The sequence below is a fragment of the Melospiza georgiana genome, chromosome 2 (genome assembly GCF_028018845.1).
Source record: "Melospiza georgiana isolate bMelGeo1 chromosome 2, bMelGeo1.pri, whole genome shotgun sequence".
Taxonomy (NCBI): domain Eukaryota; kingdom Metazoa; phylum Chordata; class Aves; order Passeriformes; family Passerellidae; genus Melospiza; species Melospiza georgiana.
Genome location: NC_080431.1, coordinates 65,667,917 through 65,692,062, shown reverse-complemented (window position 1 = coordinate 65,692,062; position 24,146 = coordinate 65,667,917). Strand labels below are relative to the sequence as shown.

General features: G+C 38.2%; 1 protein-coding gene across 2 annotated transcripts in view; it reads right to left on the bottom strand.

Annotated features, from left to right (window-relative positions):
• Nucleotides 1-10,676: 10,676 nt before the first annotated feature.
• CWF19L2 (CWF19 like cell cycle control factor 2) overlaps nucleotides 10,677-24,146 on the bottom strand; it is a 60,609-nt gene continuing 47,139 nt past the window's right edge. For both annotated transcript variants that reach the window (XM_058019058.1, XM_058019057.1), the window contains 6 exons: nucleotides 21,999-22,211; nucleotides 20,268-20,384; nucleotides 15,960-16,115; nucleotides 14,518-14,598; nucleotides 12,136-12,237; nucleotides 10,677-11,257 (listed from right to left, as the gene is read on the bottom strand). In XM_058019058.1, coding sequence (XP_057875041.1) covers nucleotides 11,117-11,257; nucleotides 12,136-12,237; nucleotides 14,518-14,598; nucleotides 15,960-16,115; nucleotides 20,268-20,384; nucleotides 21,999-22,211 — 810 coding nt within the window. In that variant the 3' untranslated portion in view covers nucleotides 10,677-11,116. The remainder of the gene's footprint in view (nucleotides 11,258-12,135; nucleotides 12,238-14,517; nucleotides 14,599-15,959; nucleotides 16,116-20,267; nucleotides 20,385-21,998; nucleotides 22,212-24,146) is intronic.

Genomic DNA, 24,146 nt, shown 5'->3' with positions numbered 1-24,146 from the left:
GGGCTCTACAGTGCAGGTGCCTCTGTGTGAGGCAGGGGCCCAAGCTGCCATCACAGCCCATGGAGAGCCAGGCAGGACAGGACAGGCTTGGAGTCACTGACTCATCCCAAGAACACCACCCACTCCGAGGAGACTGAATCACTCTCAGCTCTGCTCACTATACTGACTCTAACAGGAGTTCAGACACCTTCCCCATACTGGTGGCAAATCACACACCCCCCGCCCCAAACTTAAGCTGAGATCTATTCTACTCCTTGCATCTCACTGCTGAGTAGCAAAAACCCTACACTTTTTGAAACATTCCTTAGTGAAACTGGAGATGTAAATTCCAAGCAAATTCTGATGCATTACAGAGAATTGAAGGCTGAGGATTACCTGCCAGCATGGGTAGCACTGCCTTTGGTGGCTTCTCAGAGGGCAAAAGGTAAATTGTTCAGTGTAAAAACTAAATTCAAGAGGGATAAGGGCTCTTGCTCGAAATACATCTACAGTTCTCCAGTTGCATATCAGGGTCTCTTCCAGAGGATAATGATGGAAATTTGAAAGATATTTCTTTCCACATATGGACAAAGTATCAAGCAGGTCTGTGATTTAGTGGGAACAAACCCAGGTAACCACTGAGGTACTCAGAAATTCACTACCTCTTGCTGATGTCTACCTTGGACAGAATATACAAACGGTGCCAGTACTTCATCCTCTCAGGAATCCTCTCCTGTCCCAACAGAAGGAAGAGACGCAGACATGGAATCAGAGCTCATTTTTTTTAATTACCAAGGGCCACTTTTCTGTGATACTACAAAACTTGCCAAAGGTGACAAGAAAATGCTGCAGGACTCCTGCCTGCCTATGGCAGTTATTAAACATAAACAGAATGTCACACGTGAGATTTGCGTTTTTTTCCCCAGCTGTGGTAGAGTACAGGGGAAAGAAGAATAAAATTTTCATAAAAGCACAGAGTTAATGGAATATATCCTTTTGGAAACAGCTGTGGATTATTTGATTATAGAAAAAAAGCACACAGATGGCTTTCAGAATCTGAACATTTTGCTTCCTGCAGCAGTGTGTTCTGTCTACTTCAGGGAATTCAGGACTAAAAAAGAAGCTTCACGGCCACTGGAGGGTGCAAAATTATCCAGCACAAAGAGCAGGTTTCATGCACTTCAAAACAACCTTTCTGCTGCACTAACTCCCAAGAGAAAAGTGAAAATTATACTCTCTTTCTTGGCAGTAAAGCTCTATCTGAAAGAAATTTTTCAAAGATGAATTTTATTTAGACTGCATAATGACAGAAAACTCAAAGTAGAAATATGGAAAGCTTTGCTTAGATGGAAAGGTAACTTTTAAAGGAAGCATGAAGATTCTCATGAAGAGAACATTAAAAAAATGTATTCTCTTTGAAAGCTTCCTTGCTTCTTCCCCCACCCCCCTCAAAAGTCCTTGAGAACAGGAACAAAGCTATGGGATATAGGTCTATGCAACTTTACACATACCATATTTGAAGTATCTGTAAATATTTATTAATAGCATTATCACATTTCCCCAAATATTCTACAGCATCCCGATAGTTTCTTGCTGAGTTTTTTATAGTTTCTTGCTGTCAAAAAAAATATGTTTTATACACATGTAAGTTACTGAATATTTTGTTCTACCTCTTCTTTCCTTACTGCTGACAACTATTTTCCCCTTTGAAAATTTAATTGTGTTCAGAGTCCGGTCAAAATTATTCTTTTTTATAAAGTTAAAAGCCAAAATTACTTCATGTCTCTTTTGCACCATCAGTTATTTGAGAGTCTTCCTAACTCAGCAATGATGCCATAGTATCATTGCCTTCCTCTTAGTGCAGGTGTTAAACGTTTTTTTGTTTCCTTGTCTTCTATGAGCCTAAAAGTTGCTGGATCCACTTCACATTTCAGTCCTTCTGATTGTATCCCTACACATCCCTGTTATGCCCTAACATAGCTCTCTAATATCTTTCCTTTTCCTAATTTTGAGTGGATTATCATTCCTCCCATCAAACACTGTGCTGCCCACATCCGCCCAGCAGGGACTGCACACTGTGAAGGAACCCCACCCCAGCCCTAACCTTCCTGTAGGTCACTCCTCATTAGCAGCACAGGGATGAAAAGTATGAACTTTCCTCTGCCCTGGGTGGGGTTTTTGTTAATGCCGTATGACATTCATGGCCTAATTATGTGACTGGGCAGCAGCCAGCACAGCAGCTGATTTGGTCTGCAGCATGCAGATAGCAGTACAACGTTTGTAAATTCCAAGTCATAACATGTTTGTGGCATTTGAGAAACAGTTTCAAAATGCCAAAACTAATACTATTCATTTCCCATTATAATGAGCAGGAAGATATATCAAACAGAGAACTATAATAGTATGATTTTGTTAACAGTTCTTAGTCTTCACTGCAGGCTGCAGATACCCAACTTTTTTAAGCCAACCAAATATTCTGAAGGTCAAACACTATGAATATTTATTTGCTAACTTCCAACTTGAAGACCTGCTTGTTCAAAAGTTCCAAACTCCCTACACATCTTTATATTCTTTGTATATTTTTTTTAAATGCTAATCCATCAGGAAGACATCCTTTGTACGGATCCACTACCTATTCACAACTACTTGTCTCACTGGCCATTCATGGCTGCTAGAGTGAAATACAGTCAACCTCTGGTCAATACAAGCAAAAAAGAAAGGAGCAGGCCTTCAAATACAGGAATCTGCACTACATCATGGCAAAAACAAAGATTTTGCCCAGAATTGCGACTACTCACTACATTTACCACAAAAGACAACTCTCCAGCTTCAAATGGTGACTATGAATCAGTGGGAGAGTCAGACTTCCATATCTCCAAACAAAATAAAACTCTGAATTAATTCATTTCTTTAATCAAAGAATTGAAAGGAATCGAAATTTTCTGCCAGGCATGCTGTCAAACTGACAAAGTGACTCAGCGAACAGAATAATTGGTCTGTAATGTGATTATATTTGGGGATTCAGGTTGGGATTTAAACATGCTGTTAAAGACTAAACTGAAATAACTGATTATTACAAAGTTGTCAGGCCTGCAGTTTTAAAAGGTCCTGCTGTCAGTCATTAAACAAGTGGGAACTCAGTGCAAAAAATAATTGGCTGCTGTGTCACCTTACTGGGGCTTCATTAGTAAATATCCTTAATAAGCTGATCCAGATGTGAAACACGGTTCCTGAGAAGGTGAGAGTGATAGTTCTTAGATTATTGCCCAAGACCTGTCCTCTTGCACAACAGACTCCTTTCATGAGGGGGAGACAATCAATAACCACACAGCCCATCTCCAATAAACAAACCCTCTCTCCAAGACACCAGCCATTAGGAAAGGGAGCAGCACAGGTCTCTAAGGACTCCCCAGGATCAGGAGAACCAGCCTACTGAACTGAGAGTCAGTCATATACAGAGGAGCTCAGCACAATTCCATGCAGGAGAAGCACTCTGGTTGGCACCCTGAAAGACATACTGCAGTCAGTGTGTTACAGGAGAAAACAAAAGCCAGCAAAACAAAAACAAGCCATGAAAACTGCATAGCCAGAAATCTTCTGTGAAGCAAAAACACTCAACCAGAAGTTGCACAAAGATGTCTGCATAAACCAAGTAATGCATATAGGGTAATTTAAGAAAATGAAACATCACAATTTTATTGCCCAAATAATGTAGACATGTGAAACACTACAGGGCCAGTAGCATCAGAACTGAGGAATCACATGATGATAAAAACCAGAGCAGAGCAGAGGGGCAGAATCACCTCCCTCACCCTGCTTGCCACACTATTTTTGAAACATCCCAGGGTACAACTGGCTTTCTGGGATGTGAGCACACAATGACATGTTGCATCCAGTTTCTTATCCATCGGCACCACCACATCCTTCTTGGCCAGGCTGCTCTCTGTGACTTCTTTTCCCAGACTGTTCTTCTATCTGGGATTGCCCTGACCCAGAAGTAGCACTTAGACTTGTTGAAGCTCATGAGGTTCTCACGGGCCCACTTCTCAAGCTTGTCCAGCCCCACACGATAGCATCCCATCCTTCTGTTGTGCCAACTGCACCACCCAGCTCACAACCTCTTGTGCGCCCTCACAATCCTCCTGCATGTCCCCACTTCCCAACATTAAAAACTACCCAAGCTTTCTAGCAGTGCTGTTTTGTTAGGAAGAGATTCACTGACTTTTTTAAAGTTAATTATTTAATATGCCAGAATTATATTACTGCTCTCATCTACCTGTATTCCTGTTTGATTTGTGTAAAAAATACACTAAGGAAGACGACCACACAGTTTAATTCAAGACTCTACTTGTTTTTCATTAGTGGAAATGAAGACAATAAAATCATCACAGACAGCAGTTCCCATCAAGATTTGATTTGGAGGCTTTGCACAGAAGCTAAAAATAAAAGACTGTGCAATCATAAATCATTTAAAACTGTGTTCACGGACAAAGAGTATTTCAAGGACGATGTGTCCAACTGAAGTTGATGGGATCCCAAGGACACAAAAGGAGATGGAATCTGAGATTCCATTGGTTGCCCTAAGCAATCCAAATCCCACGTGCTGGGTTGGGGCAGGGCATGTGCAAAGGCTTGGGGGAAATTCACTTGGTCCAAAGAGACAATCAATAGATTCATAGCAGTCAGAGGGAGGGAGCTGTGTCTGTCAAAACCTTCAGACCACAAAGTTCATGCTTGTAAGGAGCTCTGAAGATCAAAGTCCTGCGGATTAAGATTTCCTTGGAGGATGCTATTCTTTTTTTTTTTTCCACCTTAAAACAAAGTTTTTTGAAGTTTTTTATTTGATAGGAAGCATAAAATGCTATTTACCCACAGTCTTGCAGACAGCTATATACAGAGACAAGAACTACTCACACCAATGTCAGATGAATTCCATATCATCTGTTTCTGTTCTAATACTGGCCAAAGTATTTTTTGCTCTAAAGAGAAAATAATTCAAAACCTTTCCACAGAAGACTACACTTCAATAAAAGTGGGGAGCTGGTGAACAGGAACCTCTCAAGAAGCCATGTGCTGTTTGTAAAAAGAGATAATGGCCACATTCTCTTTCTACTCTGCCTTCTGAAGCCTATCAAGTTGTTCAGGGCTTTTAAAACCCTGAATCTATGTTTTCATTACAGAAAATATTTTCCTCTGAGTTTTCAGGAATAAACAGTAGTATATACTTTTAAATTCAACCAACCTGACTGTAAATCACAGCAAGAACTCATGGCACATAATTTCAGCCAAGCCTCTGAAAAGTCCTGATGAGTAGTGGCCCTGCTCTGCCAATAGCAGAGGGCAAGCTTGCTTGGTGCTGTGAATTAGATCTGTGACCAAAACAATGTTGATAGGACACTAAAGTTTCTCATATGGCTGAGCAGTGTTTTCACATCTCCTGTTTCTCCCTCTGCCCCCTCAGTGCTCTGAGTGTGCAAGAGCTGGGAAGGGACCCAGCCAAGCAAATGACCTGAATGAGAAAGGTGTAACAGCAAAGTCTGAATTTCAGGCCATTTTTTTCCAAAGGAAAACCAGAATATAATCCTGGATAATTATTCATTTCCATCTCACCTTTTACAGATGATACTAGATCCTGACTCTACTAAAGCAACCCGTCCTATTTCATTTGGTACTTGAGGTGCCCTCAGCAGACACATCTGTAGCAAGAATAATGGGATCAGAAGTTGTAGCAAGCAACAGCCCAAGTGACAGCAGGGAAACAGTTTAGCAGGTGCACACAAATATTGCACGATGAACATGGATGTGGCACAACTGCTAGTTGTTGCAATACAGAGTTGCTCCTTAACTTTGCACATGACTCAAGAGGGTGTAAAAAATAATTTAAAAGCAGAAGTAGAATTCAAAAGTGTCTCATCAAAATGAAAATAAAAAAGGTCTATAAAAAGGAAATTAAGTCAATAACAACAAGTGCAAGAACACAGACTTGGGTGTAATTTGCAATAATAGCAAACTGTTGACTTGAGAGCAGGAAAGGATCTGAAGTTTGCAGGGAGTTGTGGGCTTCACTATGTTGTAGTCTCCTCAAACAGGCAAACTGCACTGGGTGTGGGTGTGGGGGTGTGTGTGGGGGTGTGTGTGTGTCTGTCTGTCTGTCTGTCTGTAAATAGGAGGATATTCCACCAAGAATGGCAGCAACCTCTCATTTCAGACAAAGTGATAACAACTCTCTGAGGTATCATATCCACTCTCGAGACTTCCATCACATCCCATCTTAATGAACCAGAGAGACCCTAGCGCACAAAAGAATGAGAATAGAAAAACATAACCTACAGGAAAACATTGAAAGAAAATGCACAGTTTAACCTGAAGATAAGAATTTGGAGACAGCCTAACTGCAGTCCTCAGATATGCAAAAGCAGCCTCTGAAGAATGAAATCACGTTTCACACATCTGTAACAGACAAGACAATAAATACTGAACTTGAATCATGGACAAATCAGATTAAATATAAGAAAACAAATGTTTCATTATGAAAAACAGATCAGGAATGCCAATATCACAAATGTACCTGAATTTCCCTTTGGATCAGCTAGATAAAATTATCTCCTGTCCTCTGATTCTATGGATGCCACAAACCACTTATGAAAGGCTTAAGGACTACTTAATATATATTATAAATCCAGTATTAGCGGATGAAGTACACAAACAAGTAAAATAGTAATTTCTTTTACACACTTAAAACTACCTTCTCTTCGTGGTAAAGGACATACTCTGACATGTTTAATGGTGTACAGCCCAGTGTAGCTCTAGTGAAATCCCGTGAAGCCTCAGCACTTGTTCCCTAAATGTAATCAGTGCATATCCCAACACACAGTTACACAGAGACCTGGAGTGCTGGTGTATAACAAACAGGTGTATAAAAGCCACACCAGGCTTTGCCCCTTTTCCACTACATAACACTAGCAAACCCTCACTGCCAGCCACAGGAAAGAGTGATTCAGGCAAAGACCCAGTATTGCAGTACAGACTGGTCAGTCTTAGTGGCTAAGAGGCTGACCCAGCCATTCCTAGCAAGTTCTTACTAAATCCTAGCAAGTGTTGCTAAGATGAGTTACCTAATGGAAGAGCAGCTTGGATAAGAAAATGAAAATCTAAGTCGTGCAATGGCAGCCAGGAAAGAACAGCAAGGGACTGAAAAAGATCATAATGTTGCCATTTCTGATTCAATTTGCCCATGTTAACTCTGAACTAAAAGCCTACACACCCAGTTCCACCTGGAAATACCACAATCCATAAAGCCATTATGACTGTTTGTTGTTGTCTTTCATCTCACTGGCCTCCTGAACTGTGGTCAAACATTCTAAGAGTTGTTCTACACTAAAAGGGAGAATATAGGAAGAGTTGGAAGAGCTGAAATGCTTTCAAACAACTACAAAGCCCACAGCTGAAACCGGCTATGAAACCATCTAGAGACACGAGATCACTTGGCATTCCCAAATGAAGCCCTGCAACCTGGGACAACAGGCAAGGGGAAGCTGTACAGTGGCAACTGTGTATTTATGCTCCATTAAATATTTATCAGCTGTTTGCTGCTCGTATCTTGTCTTACAATGCTGTTCCAAAACATTTTCACATAAAATATCAGAACCAAATAACATCTTAAAACCACAGAAGAAAGAGCTGGGACAGACTTGGAAAAGTCATCTTGTTTGGTCTCAAAACCAAACTGTATCTATCTTTCATTCCAGATTTGGAGGTGACCAATAGCTGTGCATCAATGGCCAGAAATTGCAAACCAGAAAATCCTGAATAAAAACATTACCTCAACAATAGTGGCCCAAGAAGAAAACTTTCAACTTTATTCTAAAATGTTAATTGTGCTTATGGGTTTTTGCTAATTTTTTTTTTTACTGCACGTATGCTCTAGGGTACTTGCTTTACAAAAGCTAAAAATTTAAAATAAATTCATTGATGCATTTTCAGTTCAAATACAGAACTTAAAAGTTGGCTCATCAGAGCAATTTCAGGCTGCCTGCTGCCCTCAGACCACGTGTACAAAGGCACATGCTTGAGCACTTTTACAACTACCCACATATGATGAGCTCAGACTGCTTTCTCTAACATAACCAATGTGTGAGATGTGCCTCTGTGTACAGTGTTTGGGTCACACCCAGGAGCCAGGGAGGGTAAAGATGCTTGTAGGTAAAGATGCTTTGTACTCTAGTATCTAGTCCTAGTTTACCCAGGATATTAAAGATCCAGTTTACAAAACAGCTACACTTAAAGCAAGAGTATAGCAGCCTGTGTTTCCATGACTTTTCATCTGTAGTCTCTTCGGAAAACATACTTTAATGATAAAATGACAAATGCAGACAACAGGAAATGCTGAAGAAATTTCAACCTAAGAACTCTCAGGGGATCAGCAAAAGTTTTCTTCTTTCATGAGATACCAAGAGATTGGTGAACATCATGAGAATTACTATACATTTTAACACATTTTCCTTTCAGAAGAGTAGCAGCACCTATTACACAATCTTCTTGTAAAACAGGGCAAGACATGGATAGAATCCAACACCTGTTAAATCACACCCGTAGATTCACTTGAAGAAAGAAAATCCTTCTCTTCCTTGGTCACACAAAAGAGTACATAGAAGTACATTTATAACAACATAAGAAATCAAGCTTCCACTCCCTGCTTTCCCTAAAGACATCTGAATTAATATTTTCTATCTCTTATTGCTAAAGAACTTGGGTATTCTCCCAGATGAAAGAGGTCCATTTAAAATTTTTTAGTATTTATAAGAATAAGGACTGAAGTCTAAGCACACCATGCCTTCCAAGAGTGCCCTAACAAGCTGTTTACTGTCACAGCCTCATGAATATTTAGAGATACTTATGAGGAGGAACAGCTTAACCTGACAATACACTTTTCTGGTCTGTGACCAATTACAAGATATTCTTCTCAGCGTATGTGGTAAACACAGCCTCCCATTTTGAAAACTTCTAAAAGGGTAAGAAATATTTTCCTGTATCACTAGCTTGAGTTACCTCTTATCCCATATTTCAGAGTGCTTTCCAAACAATACCAGTAGTTTTGTAGTTTTGCTGAAAGCAGAATTATAAAATATGCATGGACCATGAGTCAGAGGATTTCTCTACACACAAGTTGGATATTCTTTGTGAAACACAGCACTTCCCTTGAGGAACACAAATTCCAGGAGAAGTGATGTAAGAAGAATTCCATTTCCAGTACAGCATTGGATAAAGACTTTTCCACAGCCTTAAAAGACAGTCACCTCTGCTGCTTCCAGCTATCATCCCAGGAGGCAGATGAGACTGGAAGCTACATATGCTTCCAGAGAAAGCAATTTTTAGTCATGCTTTATACCACCAAAGACTGTGCTTTAGCTAAATTTGGTTCAGCATTGCTACATTCTAAGCAACTACTAGCAGTTACCATTTCACATCCTATTTGCTAAGCGATCTTCCCAACAGCCTAAGGAGAAGAGTAGAACTGTCCCTTTATCCACAGCTTGCTGGTGAACACAGTGTAAATCAGGTATTAGATCACTACAATCATCATCAAAGCTTTTAAGTTACTTCTCTTGCAGTGGCACCAATTGACAAAGATCCTACAGAAAATTCACAACACAGCAGATTCCTATCTCTACCATACGTACTTGTCAAAATGTGTCAGTGGGGCAAGAACAAGGAAAGCACCACATCAGCAAAGCTGCCAAAGACCACCAAGGGACTATAAATAAACACCTATTCAACCCTGTAATATTTAGTATCCATTTCTTAATCTGAGCAGTTCACAATAGTTAACAGAGCTGTACAGAGCAATAGTTCAGAAGGAAAAGAACAGGAAGCACGAGACACTTACACAAAGCCTTAACCTCTCCTATGCCAAGGGCCTTCTGCCTTCCACTGTTTGCAGCCTTTCCCTGGAGCACTGCAGCCTCCTGTTCACAAGTCTGCATCCCTTCCCTTGCGTTGCTGTATTGTTTCTATCCATGTCCTTCTGTCCTTGTCTCCTGTTGTCTTTGTTCTCCCACCTCCCTACCTGCTAAGTCCAAGCCTGCTATGTTAGGGTTTCCATAGGAAGTGGTGGACACTGATGCAAGAATCATCCTTTCCCCACCTCACACTTCCCTACCCTCATTTCATACCTTTTACACAAAAGAAAAAAACAAAATCTAAAAAAAAATTAAATACTTAACAATCAACTAACATGCAACTCTTGCCTCTGGTCACAGCGTGCTTCAACCAGCTCTAACAGCATCACAAGCAGGGATTTTGAGCTGGTCGTGATGAAAACTATTAGGGCAAAGTATTACCAAAAACCACCTGTGGGATGAGAGGGGACACCCAGGGGAGAAGAGTCACCTGGGGAGATCCCTGTGATGATTTTCTTCTTTGCTGGCCATCAGAGAGCATTTTCCCTTGAGATTCTTCTTTCACTATTACCAAAAATAACTGTAAGTATTAAAGCTGTCATTTGCCATCAACTATGGACTGTCTCATTATCCTTTGTGCTTGAAAAACACTACTTCATATTGAAAGAAAGTACAAAAAATTGCATTCATTCTTGTGCAGGGGGGCAACAGCAGGTTTATCAATCACATTCTTTGTGAATGTTTGTCTTAGTGCAATGACCTCAATTTAAAGACGACAAGGACACAAAATCAGAAGACTATTTTCTGTACAATTTACTTCTGTAGCAATGTATTTGTATTAATCAAAATGTTCTTAAAATGTACACCATTTTTGACAAAAGTTCACTATGATAATTAAGCACTGGCTTAATACAATATAAAAAATATCAGTTGTCTCAAATATTATAAAACCTCCAAAAGCAAAAGTTACATTTTTAAGAACTCAAATGGCCACATGGATATTATCCTTCTGGCTCAGCTGAAAAAGGAAAAAGTAAACTCACTGTACAAATACGGTTTTTCAGGCTTGCAGGTACATGTGATCCAGTGTCCAAAACTGAAACAGATCATCAGGAATTAACCAATATCCTATATTTTAAAATACATTAGCCACTCATAACACATTGGTGTTATTCCTAACATTTGAAGTATCCTTTAGGTAATTCATGGCTTATATAGTCCTTGACTTCAGGTTGTTCTCATTCTTTCTTTTTGGTGAAGTCATATGGTTTCCACCACTGTGCAAACTGCAACACCTTTTTCCGCTGCTCCTCAAAGTTCTGTCTGATTCCTTTTCTCCAGAGCCGTGGTTCCAAGTCCAGCATGCCACCAATAATTTCCTTCGCAAGTAAAAGTAAGATAGATAATGATAAATGCAAAATTACCATACTACTTAACACTATCTTAGCATGGAATGAAGAAATATGTATTTTCAAATTATGAGATTGTCCATTTTCTTCAAGTGCTAATTAAAACTTAAAATTCTGAAAAATATACCAATTTAAACATAGAACTGCAGTTGTTAGATGGTTGCCTCAGCAAAATTCTTGTAAGCACAGCACGTTGATGTACTGCTTAAATATCCTAACATTACAAGACTGTTAATGCATTAGTGCATTTGTGATTAAGGTAAGTTCAGAGAAAGAAAGCTGCCCACTGTGCTATTTCTAGTGTTATATTTCTCCCCCAATTTCTCCCATGTTTTTGCAACACCAACTCTTTAAAAAATGTTTTCTGTGATATAGTAAATACAAGAAGAGTTTATTACAGCTCTCCCTGTACATATATTTTACACTATACATACCATGAGTAGCAGTTGAACCACACGAGGATTTTAGTAGTTGTCTGTATGTGTATGCACAGTAATTTATACAAGCAGGTGCCAGTGCACCTATGTATCAATACTATGGCCATGAAAATTTTTAAGTAGATGTAAGTATCTTCCATCTATAAGATTATATACCCATCATTTCAAACATCAGCAGTTCAGATCAAATTTAAAGAAACACCAGTTTAGAATCACAACCTCACTATCAGCTAGTGAAAAAATCATCTACTTCATTAAATCAGCCAAGTTACAATGACTCATCAAGAAAAGACAGATAATAAACTCAGATAGGGAACATCAAAGTAATTGTTCTGGCAACATCTTGCTTTAATTACTTAAATTTTCCAAAACAGACTATAATTGGTAAATTAATCTTCTACATAACAATACCTTTCCAAAGTAATGAGGGAAACTGTGTTGATCTTCAATCACATGAGCAAATCCTCCCTGAAGGCCGAAGTCCACAGAAAAGTAGGGCAACCCTTTAGGAACCTACACATGCAAAGTCACATTTTCAGATGTTTAACAAACATTGCTGGCATTTAGTCAACCTCCCCACAGGAGAATGAATTTGAACATGGTTTTGCATTTTTATAGTACCATGTGTTATTTTAAACTACCTCTCAAACCAACTACATGTAGGACAAAACTGCAACAGAGAAAAAGTAAAGCAAACAGGTAAGGGCAAAGCACAATTTACAGCAACTGGACAAAAAGACGCTGAAGAGAGGATGACTGGATGGCAGAACCTCCAGAGGCCACAGCTGGAATAGCAGGTAAGAGATGGGGACACCAGGCAGCAGTGTGCACAGTGGGCAAATGCCTCCCTGACTCCACATCTACGAATTACATAAGTTTAACAAAAATTTTAAGATAACCACTAGCAAGCTGCATTTATTAAAGATGTTGACTTTGGTCAACATTTCTATGGTAATGATAGTGGAAACCTGGAAAAAGTTAAAGATAGAATCTAAAATGTTAGGCTTTGTGCTTTCCCTGATCAACTGCACCTGCGTAAGCAGTATGATAAATTATATAATTGTTAGATGTGATGATTGTTTAGTAATTAAATGTAATTATTATATAACCATAAGAAGAATAGTGAGAAACTATGTTGGAAATTCAGAGAGGGGCTAAATTTATGTGTACAATAGAACAATATAAGTTTAATAATTAATATGAAAGTTAAGTAACGATAGAGTACAAAACATGATCATTTCAGATGTATGGTCGGAGTCAGATTTGGGTTGAATATACCCCGATTCCCAGAGCTCTTAATAAAAAGCACCGCATATAATCCCCCGTGATTATGTGTTTTTGAACGCTAACAGTAACAGGAAATATTTACCCTGAAAAAAAACTGACTCTCAGGGAGAAGGGGAAACACCTTTTTGAACAACAGATTACCAGAAACCCCCTCTATGTGAATGGACAGATATTATCCTTAGTTTGCCAAATCAGACAATAATTCTGTCAGCCTGCAGGAGAGATGCTGGATATCTGCCACAACAAAGACCCTCCAGTCTAACAGAAGTGGATCCATTTATTGCTACAGTACTGCAAATAATTTCTGCTGTTTCACTGCAACAAGTTATTTTTCACTCCTTTAATTGCTGAGGACATTCCTATACTGGTAAGATTTACAAAGCTTCCAATTCATAAGCATTTCCTCCACTACAGTCCAAATAACCATACAACTTTCTGGAGGAGTGGTCAATCTATTGCTTGAAATACTGACTCTAAAAATAATTAAGACTTAATACAGAGGAGCAATGTAGCAAAGCAAGAAACATTTAACACTTTAAATGGACTTTAAAAAATCATTAAATAAGGAAAAATGGGTTGGCAGGTGATACCCTAAAGAAAAGGACAGCTTTGTCTTATTTCTCACAATTTCTGCACACAATCCCCCCACTAGGTGATGTCTCAGCCATGTCTGACCTTCCAGCCAGGTACCACCACCTCCCAATACAACTCCCCAAATTCCCAAACCTCAGCTCACTCTAAGCCACACCCTTCGATCTTTCTGAAGCCTACAGACATTTCTTACCCAACAATAATGTTAAAATCGCACAACTGTGTAACAATTCATGTTCAGCTACATTGTATTACTGTAAAGAACTGTCCTGACTTAATCTGAAAACTGGCCTACCTTCAATAAATATATAATAGTCACAAAAATGTAAGGCTATATAACACACATCTTCCAGCTCAATATTAAAATGACAGAACAATCTTTGAACCTAACCAATCCAGCATTATTCCTTTCAGATTTGTTTATATAAAGATGTTTCATCTCAGTATCCAGGAGACAGAGAGGGTACTGTTCCCTTGTTTTACAAAAAAAAAGATTCATAATGCTATTTATATTTTCATTTCATAAACTTAGCAACACAAACAGCTGTTCTAGGTTAATGAAAAGGACAAATCATATTTGTTTCAGGAAAGTAATTTGCAAATCTTTGATCTACCTTAATTCTTAAAGTTAATCAAGAAGATTATGCCAGTACATGTCCTCAAAGTGTAAGCTTTGTTCTCAAGTAATGCTGGCAGCTTAGTCCACCAATTGTTGAAATAAATGGGAATCTTTTCCCTAATGTCTCTTCCCTAATGTTAAGAGTGCAGACTGGTAATTCTCCTCGTACCTATGCCATCCTCTGATGCACTAATTTAATTGTGGTCCCTTTCTTCTCTCTTTGAAACAGTTAATAATGGAAAAATGTTAGAAGAATTTGATGATAAATTCAGGATACAAAACACTTCATTACTTACAGATTTCCGAATGTCTTTTGAAGAAAGATCAATTAACTTCTTGTTCATGGACCACTCTTCATCAGACTCCATTATAGCTTTCTGTAAAATTATTTCATCTAAAGGTGAAAACAGTCCTTCATACAGCAAATAAAGAACTAACTGCAGTGAAGTACATTGCAGTAGGGCAAGTAACAATACTTCTTAACAAAGTAACTTTATTTTTGTAACTTGTCTCATTTCCACAAGCTATTTTATAAAGACATTATATCGTATCTTCAGACCCACCCAATTCAGATCCTCTGTTTCTTTATTTTAATTTGAGTTTTGCTTGACACAAGTTCCAAAGAAAAGGTCACATTCTCTTTTTACTTACCCCATACAAAACCTCTTATGACTTCATTACACTAAATTAGCCTTTTTCTATTTTAAACACTAAGAGAAGAATCCAGCTTAGAAGGATGATTGTCCTTAAAAACCCACAGCTGACTATATTCCCCATAGTATGGAACTGGGTATATTGTAGGGTAGGTACCTTTAAATTTCATTTGCAGTGCATTTTAATGGTAGATACTTCCAAAATAAATGACATTGCATTAAATCTTGTTCCTTCTCTTTCCTTGAGTATTCAAAGAAAACACAAGTTATACCAGCACCTGAAGCACAGCAGTCAGATCTGACAGGTGAAAGGTTTCAAATGTGGTAAAAGTTACTCTATTGTTGTTCACCATACTGCTGCCCCACTTCATCAAAACCTAATCACATTATTTCCAGAAAGCATAAATAGTATTTCAAAAATCAAATAAAATAATTTACTTATAAAGGGCAAATAATGAGTAAGTTGCTGAAAGCTGAAAGGACTCAGTTCCAGGCAGAAGCTTCCATGAACCTTTTCTTAAAAGGTCAGGGTAAAGAGACCAGAAAAGCTGTAGAAGAAATATTTATCCTGCTGTAGAATGTTCATCAGAGGCTTAAGACACATGTAAAATTTGGGCTTACTGAAATAAAATGGAGATGAAATACTATCTACATTGGTATTTCTTAAAATAGGTAACATTATTTTCTCATTTAATGCTTGCCAAGTCACAAATATTGTGCTTTAAGTTTATAGTACAAGACTCAAGTAAGAAGTACTGCAATCCTTAAAGCACTTCAAGAGGCTACAATTCTCTCATCTTCTAGTATTTTCAGTGCAGTGAGACTTGGGAGAAATGCTAAGTGAAAAACAGCTCTTCCACTGACTACTTGAAAAAAAACTCTTCCATTGATTACTTGAAAAACTGAATTATTTCACACTGCTTATTTTAAGATCAAGGAATATTAGCAAAGAATGGTCCAGAAGAAGGATCAAAGAACATATATTTTCAAAAACAGCACTTGAATATAATTTTTTTTTTCAGAAATAGATGAATTATGATATAATCATTCCAATTACTTCATAAAAAAAAAAAATTTTTATGTACCTTGAAGTAGATTGGAGCCATATCTCCTACTTCTTTTGGAAGAGGAATGCATTCATATACCATATGATACCTCTTCTTCATACTCATGTTTGTTTCTAGGAACACACAGTCCAAGTCTTGAGCTTCAAACATTCTCACCAATGCATTTCGAAACATCTGTTTAAAGGAAAAAAAAAAAGTGTTATTTAAACTGACTTTGCAGAACTTTCAGATAGAATGTACTATTTCACTAGCTTATTATATTTGTAATAAACTAACAATAAAATGGAAAACAGTAGCAATCATACTAGGAAAATTATTTATTCTTTATTATTTACTAAATTAAGATTAACTATATTTCCTATGATAAAAACATCAGAAGCCTAGAAAACTATTTTGAAACACACAATATAATTAACACTACAAGCTTAGTTTTAATAAATATCACATATTTTTATAGCTGAAATTGAAACCATGTTGAACTTCTTACTTCTTAACTGTAGTGCTCCATAAAACAACATGGCTTTAATAGTAGGTCCCAAGCTTGCAATTCCTAAGAAGGTAATGACCTGGCTTTTACAGACTATAGTTACGATTACCCTTTTACTACTCCTTCCAATTATACAGTTCAACAAAAAAAAAATCTAAATATGAAAGTATTTTCACTAGGCATGCTTGATCTTTAAGTAAAACACTAATAATTGCCTCAAAAAATTGATCCACCATCTTCACTGTATGGAAGCAAACCAAATGTAATACTCACTATGTGTGGACCCAAGCTACATTTGCCAGCTCCCTGTCAGAGGGAGGAGGTGCTGCACCCACTCAAAGTGTATTTCAGGTAACAATTCCAATAGCTCCAGTGTCAGGGTCCTGCACACAGCCAAGAGGCCCTGCAGGGGCTGGGCCCTACCTGCTGGGTCTCTGGCTGCCTATGTAGGTGGGAAGCTCTGATGCACTTCAGTTGTGAACTGGATTAGGTCCAGCAGAAAGAGAAGGGGTATTAAAGAGTTATTGAAGAGGTGAGAAGCGTGGACCTGGCCCCCAGTCACTCAGGAGCTGCAATTAAGTCCAGGCTGTCTCTTCTGGTTCTTGCCTGAGCCATTTCAGGAATGCTTGTGCAGGTACCTGGCAGTTCTTGGCCCCGACTTCATCTCAGACCTAAGTCCACACTGTAAACCTGCCTGGCCATCACGGGGCCATGGAGGACCTTGCCTACTAGCACAGGAACACTCCTGGCCTGGTACCATGGGAGCGTGTCCTGTCATGAGATGACCTCCCCCACCTGCCTTGCCCATTGCCTTGAGCCCCTGACTTGGTTCCTGCAGAGCAGCTGGCTCTGGCTGCTCCCTGGCTCTTGACAGCTGGCATTTGCATCCACGATATGCAAAAGCATCATTCTACAGCTTACAATGTTCAGATGATGAACACATTATCAAGAACAAGGGATGATTTCTAAGAGTCATTCAAACTCATTTTCAAGTGCACAAAAGATCTAACTTTCTCATAGGGTGAGTGTTTCTGAAAGTTTCTCAAGATCTTGAAAAACGCTTTTTAAAAATGAAGATTTTTGTCTTACGTGTGCTTTTATACCATTTCCAAGTGTAAGCCAAGAAATCACTGAAACTGTAGTATCTTCATAGACCAAGGTATCATAGCCCTAAGACTCACATAATTCATAGGTAGTCCTTGTTGCACTGGTATTTTTTCCCAATTAACAATGCTCAGAAGTAGAAACAGCACCATTAAAAGGCAAATCCCAGCCAAAGGTTTAAGATTCCTTATCTTAATGTAAATGGAGAGTGATGAATCAAACATACATAAACAAATACACATCAGCAATATCATAATTTACTGTAAAAATAAAGTACTGAAGTAAAAAAGAAGGAAAGCCAATCACTACCAGGTTTTTAATGCAATGGGACTAGAAATTGAACTCTCCATCCTTTTGCCATCTTGTTCAGTATAAATCAAACTAAAAGCTAAGAAACATGGCCAAATATATATCTAAACTAGGCATTTAAGCTCTTCAAAGCAGGCCCTTGTGCCCTGAATTTTTCCTCACTAATGAGCTTCTCCATGCTGTGACAGAAGAATGCTGCCATCATTCCCCTAAAGCAACTGATGAATTACAGCCAGAAGACACTGCCCAGTGTGCCATGACTGATATGGGCCTCTACAGCACAGAGTGACAGGCTACTCTGGATTAACAACTTTTTGTCTTCTCCTTGTCACTCCAGCCACCAGAACTCCACTTCAGAAACACACTGAAGCAAGCAATGTGGTGAGACACCAAAGGCTGACAAATACCACGACTTACAGCTGCTACCCTGCAGTGTTAACTGAAATGCAAAATCCACCAAAAAACCTCGAATATCAGCAGATGTTAGCTAACTTCCCCAGCTGGATTTTCTTGTTTTTAAATACATTGGACTTTTCCTCCAAATTCTGAGCAGGCCAAAGCATTAAGAATAATTAGCACTGGAAAGGAGAAAACCATCCATAAGGGGAAATAAGAAGGCTTGGCTTATGCTTGGGTGCACACAACACAAATACATGCAACAGTTCAGTCAACACAGAATGTGTAAAGATTTGTATCTTTTCATATTAAAAATATTCCATGCATATTTGCTTTGGCAAGTGAGCACATCGGTGTCAAAACTACACAATACATTAAATTCAAGAGCTTGAAGGCATACAGCATAAAGGAACTCTTTTTGCTTTAGTCCAATATATCCTAAAAAAACCCAAACAGCAAAAATAGCTAAAACACATACTTCACACAACCTTTTGTGAATAGTTAATTTTTCTGCCCTTCAACAGTAATAAAAAATATGTCTCTTGCATCAGAAAGTTACTTCAGTCATTGACTGTCTGCTTATACTCTTGCTGGTGTTTTTCAGACTCCTCCTTCTGTAGCACATATATGTTGGGGAAAGAAAATAATCATGTATCCATCACTTTCCAAAATACTTCGCTGCAAAGAAATATCTCAGAATATCTATATTCTCTCTATGAATATATTCACAGGATCAAAGGATAATGGTTTTATCAACTAGATGCCTTTTCTAACAAGTAAAACACTAGTGTTGAATACAGCGACTGCATTTGCTTATCTTTTCATTATCCTTTTTTCTTTCTCATACAATTTAAGAAATCATAATTGTTTAGTTAAGAGCTTGGGGTAAACAGAAGATCGAGGATAAACATATTTATCACTTTTTTGCATGCTCTTTTGTTCCTCCTGACCCTACTTGTTGCACTTATTTGTTTCTTATCCAACTTTCCTAGGCATTTCTGTCATATGTAAGAGAACTCCCTTCCTTTCTGGCTGGAAGGGAGCATAATTTACTATATGAAACAACATCAGACATGAGAATCAATGTGGGGGCAAATATGAAAAGTCAGAGAATCCATCTGCCAGAGGATTCTTGCCTTGAGGCAAGACCAACATTATTTAAATTATTACAAACTTATAAATTATTCTGGTTTTAAGTCTCTAAATCTCGCAGCTACAACAATGAAACCTTTCTCTAGTCTGATATAGTCTCCAATATTTCAATATAAGGGGTGGCAAATTTTTTTCCCCTTGTAATAATCCTGATGGCAGAATAGGGGATTGACAAACATAGTCATTCTCTTAGGCAGAAGCTTGTTACATCCCTCCCTTGATTTACCATCTCCAAAGAAAACAGAACTCCACATCATCAAAATGTCTTCATAAGAGACTTGGAAAGCACAACCCATCATGCTTGGTGCTTTATTTCAATAATTCTTTTCAAAAAGGACAGAAAGTTGGATTTGAACAGAGATCTCATTTATTTTACGAGTAAGGTATTTCTCTCTTAACTAATATCCACCCAAAAACAGATTAAAAACTGAAGATATGTAAACAACATATTTGTATTTAATTTTAAGTGATCTGCCTGCTCTGACAATTCTTTTCTTTTCCTTGGCACTCCCAAGAAAATCCTATGAAGTCAGTTATTCTATTTTCTGTAAGGGATCAGCTGTACCTTCTTCATTTCCAATAGACATTCCTCTGACATGGTTTCACAGATCTCCAAGGATGCACATTCTGCAGCATTCCAGGAAACTTCTTCTAGTGCTCATAAAATTTGCTTCAGTATTTACCCTGCCTCTCTTTCCTGTTAATATTTGACCACTAATTTTCATCCACAATGTCAGAAGGTTCTGCCCCTAAGTGGAATCAGAACAGACCTGCCAGACTGCAAATTATGAAAATATGTGCTTATGACAAGGATGCTATTATCCACAACAAAATTATTTTACAAAAGGGTTAGAACAGGAGACAGTTTCTGAGCAGACCTGGATTTCTTCCCAGATGTCTTCATCCAAAAGAGTGGCTGCAGTATGGTGCTGTAGAGGGGCTATCAGGCAGTGACCTTCAGTAAGGGACTGGCCGCTTGGTAGAGACAAGTACACCTAGGAAAAGCAAACAAAAACTCAAGTGCCCAGTTTTCCAGCATTAAAAACCTTCCCATTGCTGAAGTTAAGAAATTCATCATTTGCTAAATTCAAACCAACAGAAGCCATTAGCTACTGACTACAGTAAAGTATTAGCAATTTTAGTACTTTTTAAAAGGGCCCATTATCTACCAGCAAATCAATCAAACCAGTATCCTGAGAGCAGTTCCACCAGTATTATCACCCTTATAAACCAACTGGTATCATAGCTGCTATGAATTCACACTATTTAGTGCACTCCAGTATTTTTAATATAGATATATGGCTTTATGCATTTTTAATAATATGCAGAGGGATATAGATAGATATAGATATAGATATAGATATAGATATAGATATAGATATAGATATAGATATAGATATAGATATAGATATAGATATAGATATAGATATAGATATAGATACAGATATAGATACAGATATAGATACAGATATATAGATATTATGCATATTCCTTGTCATGGTAAAACCTGGCAGGCAACTAGACATCACACAGTTGTTCACTCACTCCCTGTTCCCAGTGGGATAGAGGGAGAGAATCAAGAAAAAAGGTAGAATTTGTGGGTTGAGATAAAGGCAGTTTAAAAGGACAGGAAATTAAATAATGATGATGATAGCAACAACAAGGTACAAACCAAGCGATGCACAGTGCAATTGCTCACCACCCACCAACTACTGCTCAGCCACTGAACTGGCCCCTGGCCAACTTGACCCTGAATTTATCGACTGAGCATGATGTCATATGGTCTGGAACATCCCTAAAGTCAGTTAGGGTCAGCTGTCCTGGCCATGTCCCCTCTCAACTCCTTGTGCCCTCCCCACCTTCTCACTGGCAGGGCAGTACAAGAAGCAGAAGAGTCCCTGAGCACTACTTAGCAACAACTGAAAACATCAGTGTCTTATTAACATTACAGTCTTCCTAAATCCAAAACACAGCACTGTATCAGCTGTATACCTCTCAGCTGTATAACTCTGTATACCTGTACCAGCTGTGTAACTCTTTACCTATAAAGAGTTTCAGATCAAATGAAAACATCACTGATAAAGAAAAACTGTAGTAAAAAAAACTACAAAAAATGCTATATTGAAGTATTTCAGATGTTATAAATCCAAATATTTATGCAATTTTCAAAAGGATTAACAGAACAAGAAAGGTTTCCAAACCAAACTTCTGTCTATTTCAAAGGATTCTAAGCATAAAAATTGAATTCTCCACCTAGTTTTCTTTGATATCAAGACACAGTTCTTCACCAGTTCAAATTTCCTGAAGTGTGATTTAATCTTCCACAAATCCACCAACAGTCTAATCTCTGCACAGAGGTCTTTCACTATTACTCTTGTCTTCTACAAATGTGAAGTCCTGACATCAAAGATTAGCTTTAAAATTCATGACAGATTTATATCTTTTTCCTCCTCATCCTTGATGAAGTTGTGGAATCAACTGAAAGAGGAAGGAAAGTAAGATGCAGAACAATAAATCCTTCCATAGAAGCAATTTCATTTCTCATTTTAAACACTCTGACATAATTTCTCTTTTATTTCCATGCTTGTGTTAAATTGCTATTTTCTTACCTTGGTGCCAATTGCAATAATAAGATGTTTAGAAAGTTCACTGCTATCAAAGCAGTAGGGGCACTTTTCCATGCATGCAGAGAGTTGCTGGTGCTCACGGATTGCTTTTCTTCTTTGTACTTCCTCCTCTTCCCCACTGCGTGCTCTCTTGGCTGCTTTGGAAACAAACATGTCATCCAGAGTGTAGTACTCTCTGTCTGTTTTCTCCATGAGCTGAAAAGATATGCAGAAAAATTGCATTTATTTGTAAAGTAGCAAGAAAAAATTCTTAGCTCTTTGAAAAAGAGCTTCCTTCCTTGAAAAAAGCATAAAGTACACAAGCAGTAGCATTTCTTCTTTTCATATGGCATCTGCTGCAGATGGAATAATCAGGTACCTCTCCTGAGAGCAGTCATACACAGATATTAAAATATAGATATGTGACAGCAGTGAGAAGAGTATATTACTATATTCCATTTCAAATTAAAGGCTAGGTATTTCAGTATTATCTTAGCATAACTTTGGCTATCTTTAAATAGATGCACAATTTCATATATCATTTTTAAAACATATTTTATCCTCTCCTGTCTCCTCCTCCTCTCCTTTTACAACTAGCATTAAATCATCTTTTGTGAAATAACTAGATCGTGACTCTGCACTTCATATTCACATGCTGTGAAAATATTCCAACACTTATTCTTACCAAGGGAACATGACTAAGCCATTTTGGGAAGAAAACAGTCTTTGCCTTCAATACTAAGTCTTTCTGAGTGCACCTGTTGCATGCCACAACAAATCTTAATATATTTTAGGATTCTGACTAGGGTAGCCCTAGAAAAGAACTAATGTTAACTGGAGGCATTTGGAAGGCATGCCTTCATAACTGAGGCACAGTCTCCAAATTAAAGAAATACTTCCAAATATCCCAGACACAGTTTCTGTAGATAATCTGATACTAAAAAGAAAAAAAAAGGACACAGTACATAACCGACTTTTAACTTTCCCCAAAAATGACAGAAGTTCTTGCTTTTTCCAAATACTGCAGTCCTCTAACACAGACCAAAACCTTGTTTTAAATATGTTCAGTATTCTTCTTATCAAACAATTGAGGAGGAGCCTCCTTAATATTACTTTATTCAGCTATAATACACTTAGCTGCTTATGTGCATTTCCTACTGGAAGCCACTGCAGACTGAAATCAACAGTTCAAGAGTTTAACTCCATTCTTCTTCTGCCTTGCTGTAATTCTACATTTAACAGAAAAAGAAGATTTCTGAGATTTAGAAAAAATATGTAGTGGTTTGGGTCTTTGTTCTTCTGTCATAAAAGCATTAATAAGGTAAAGTCAGACCTGCAGCCGAAGCACTGCTTGGGGGATAGCAGCATTTTGTTATTACTAAACATTAAGTTTGGGATTTTTATTTAAATCAAAATTCTGCCATGAGAATGGAAATACACAGGAAACATGACAGCTGGCAGACTAGAAAGGAAAGGAAGAGTGGAAATCACAACATTTTGGCTATCAGGAGTATCACGTGGAGCAGAGAATATCACTACTACTCTGCTCTGCTTGCACTTAGAAGTAGCCAAGGAAATTCCTGGTTTGTTACACACAACCTCCACAACCTCTTTTAAATAACAGTACTTTTCAAAATACTCCACAGAATCCCTTGTGACAGAATAAATATTCATCTTATTAAACAGTCTGGATAGAAGATGCCTCTCTTCAAGATGGACAAATTGCTGAATACAACATGATATCTGGGATCCAAAGCAACATTCTTACATAGAAAGTAGCAAACTTTTATAAAGTAGGCGCTGTCTAAAATCCAGATTTTGTTTGTTCTGGCACAGTCATGACCAACAGATCATAGAACCAATACAATAGTTTAGTTTGAAAGAGACTTTGAAGAGACACCTTCCTCTAAGCCAAGCTGCTCAGGGCCCCATCCAGCCTGGTCTTGGACGCTCCAGGGATGGGGCATCTACAACTTCTCTGGGCAACCTGTCCCAGTGCCTGATTTCCCTCAAAGTAAGGAATTTCTCCCAAATAAATAAACTAAATCTACCCTCTTTCTGTTTGGGGCCATTAACCCCTGTTGTATCTGCCTGTGTGATTTCTAGTCCCCCTTTATGTACTGGAAGTGTTATAAGGTCTCCCTGGAGCCT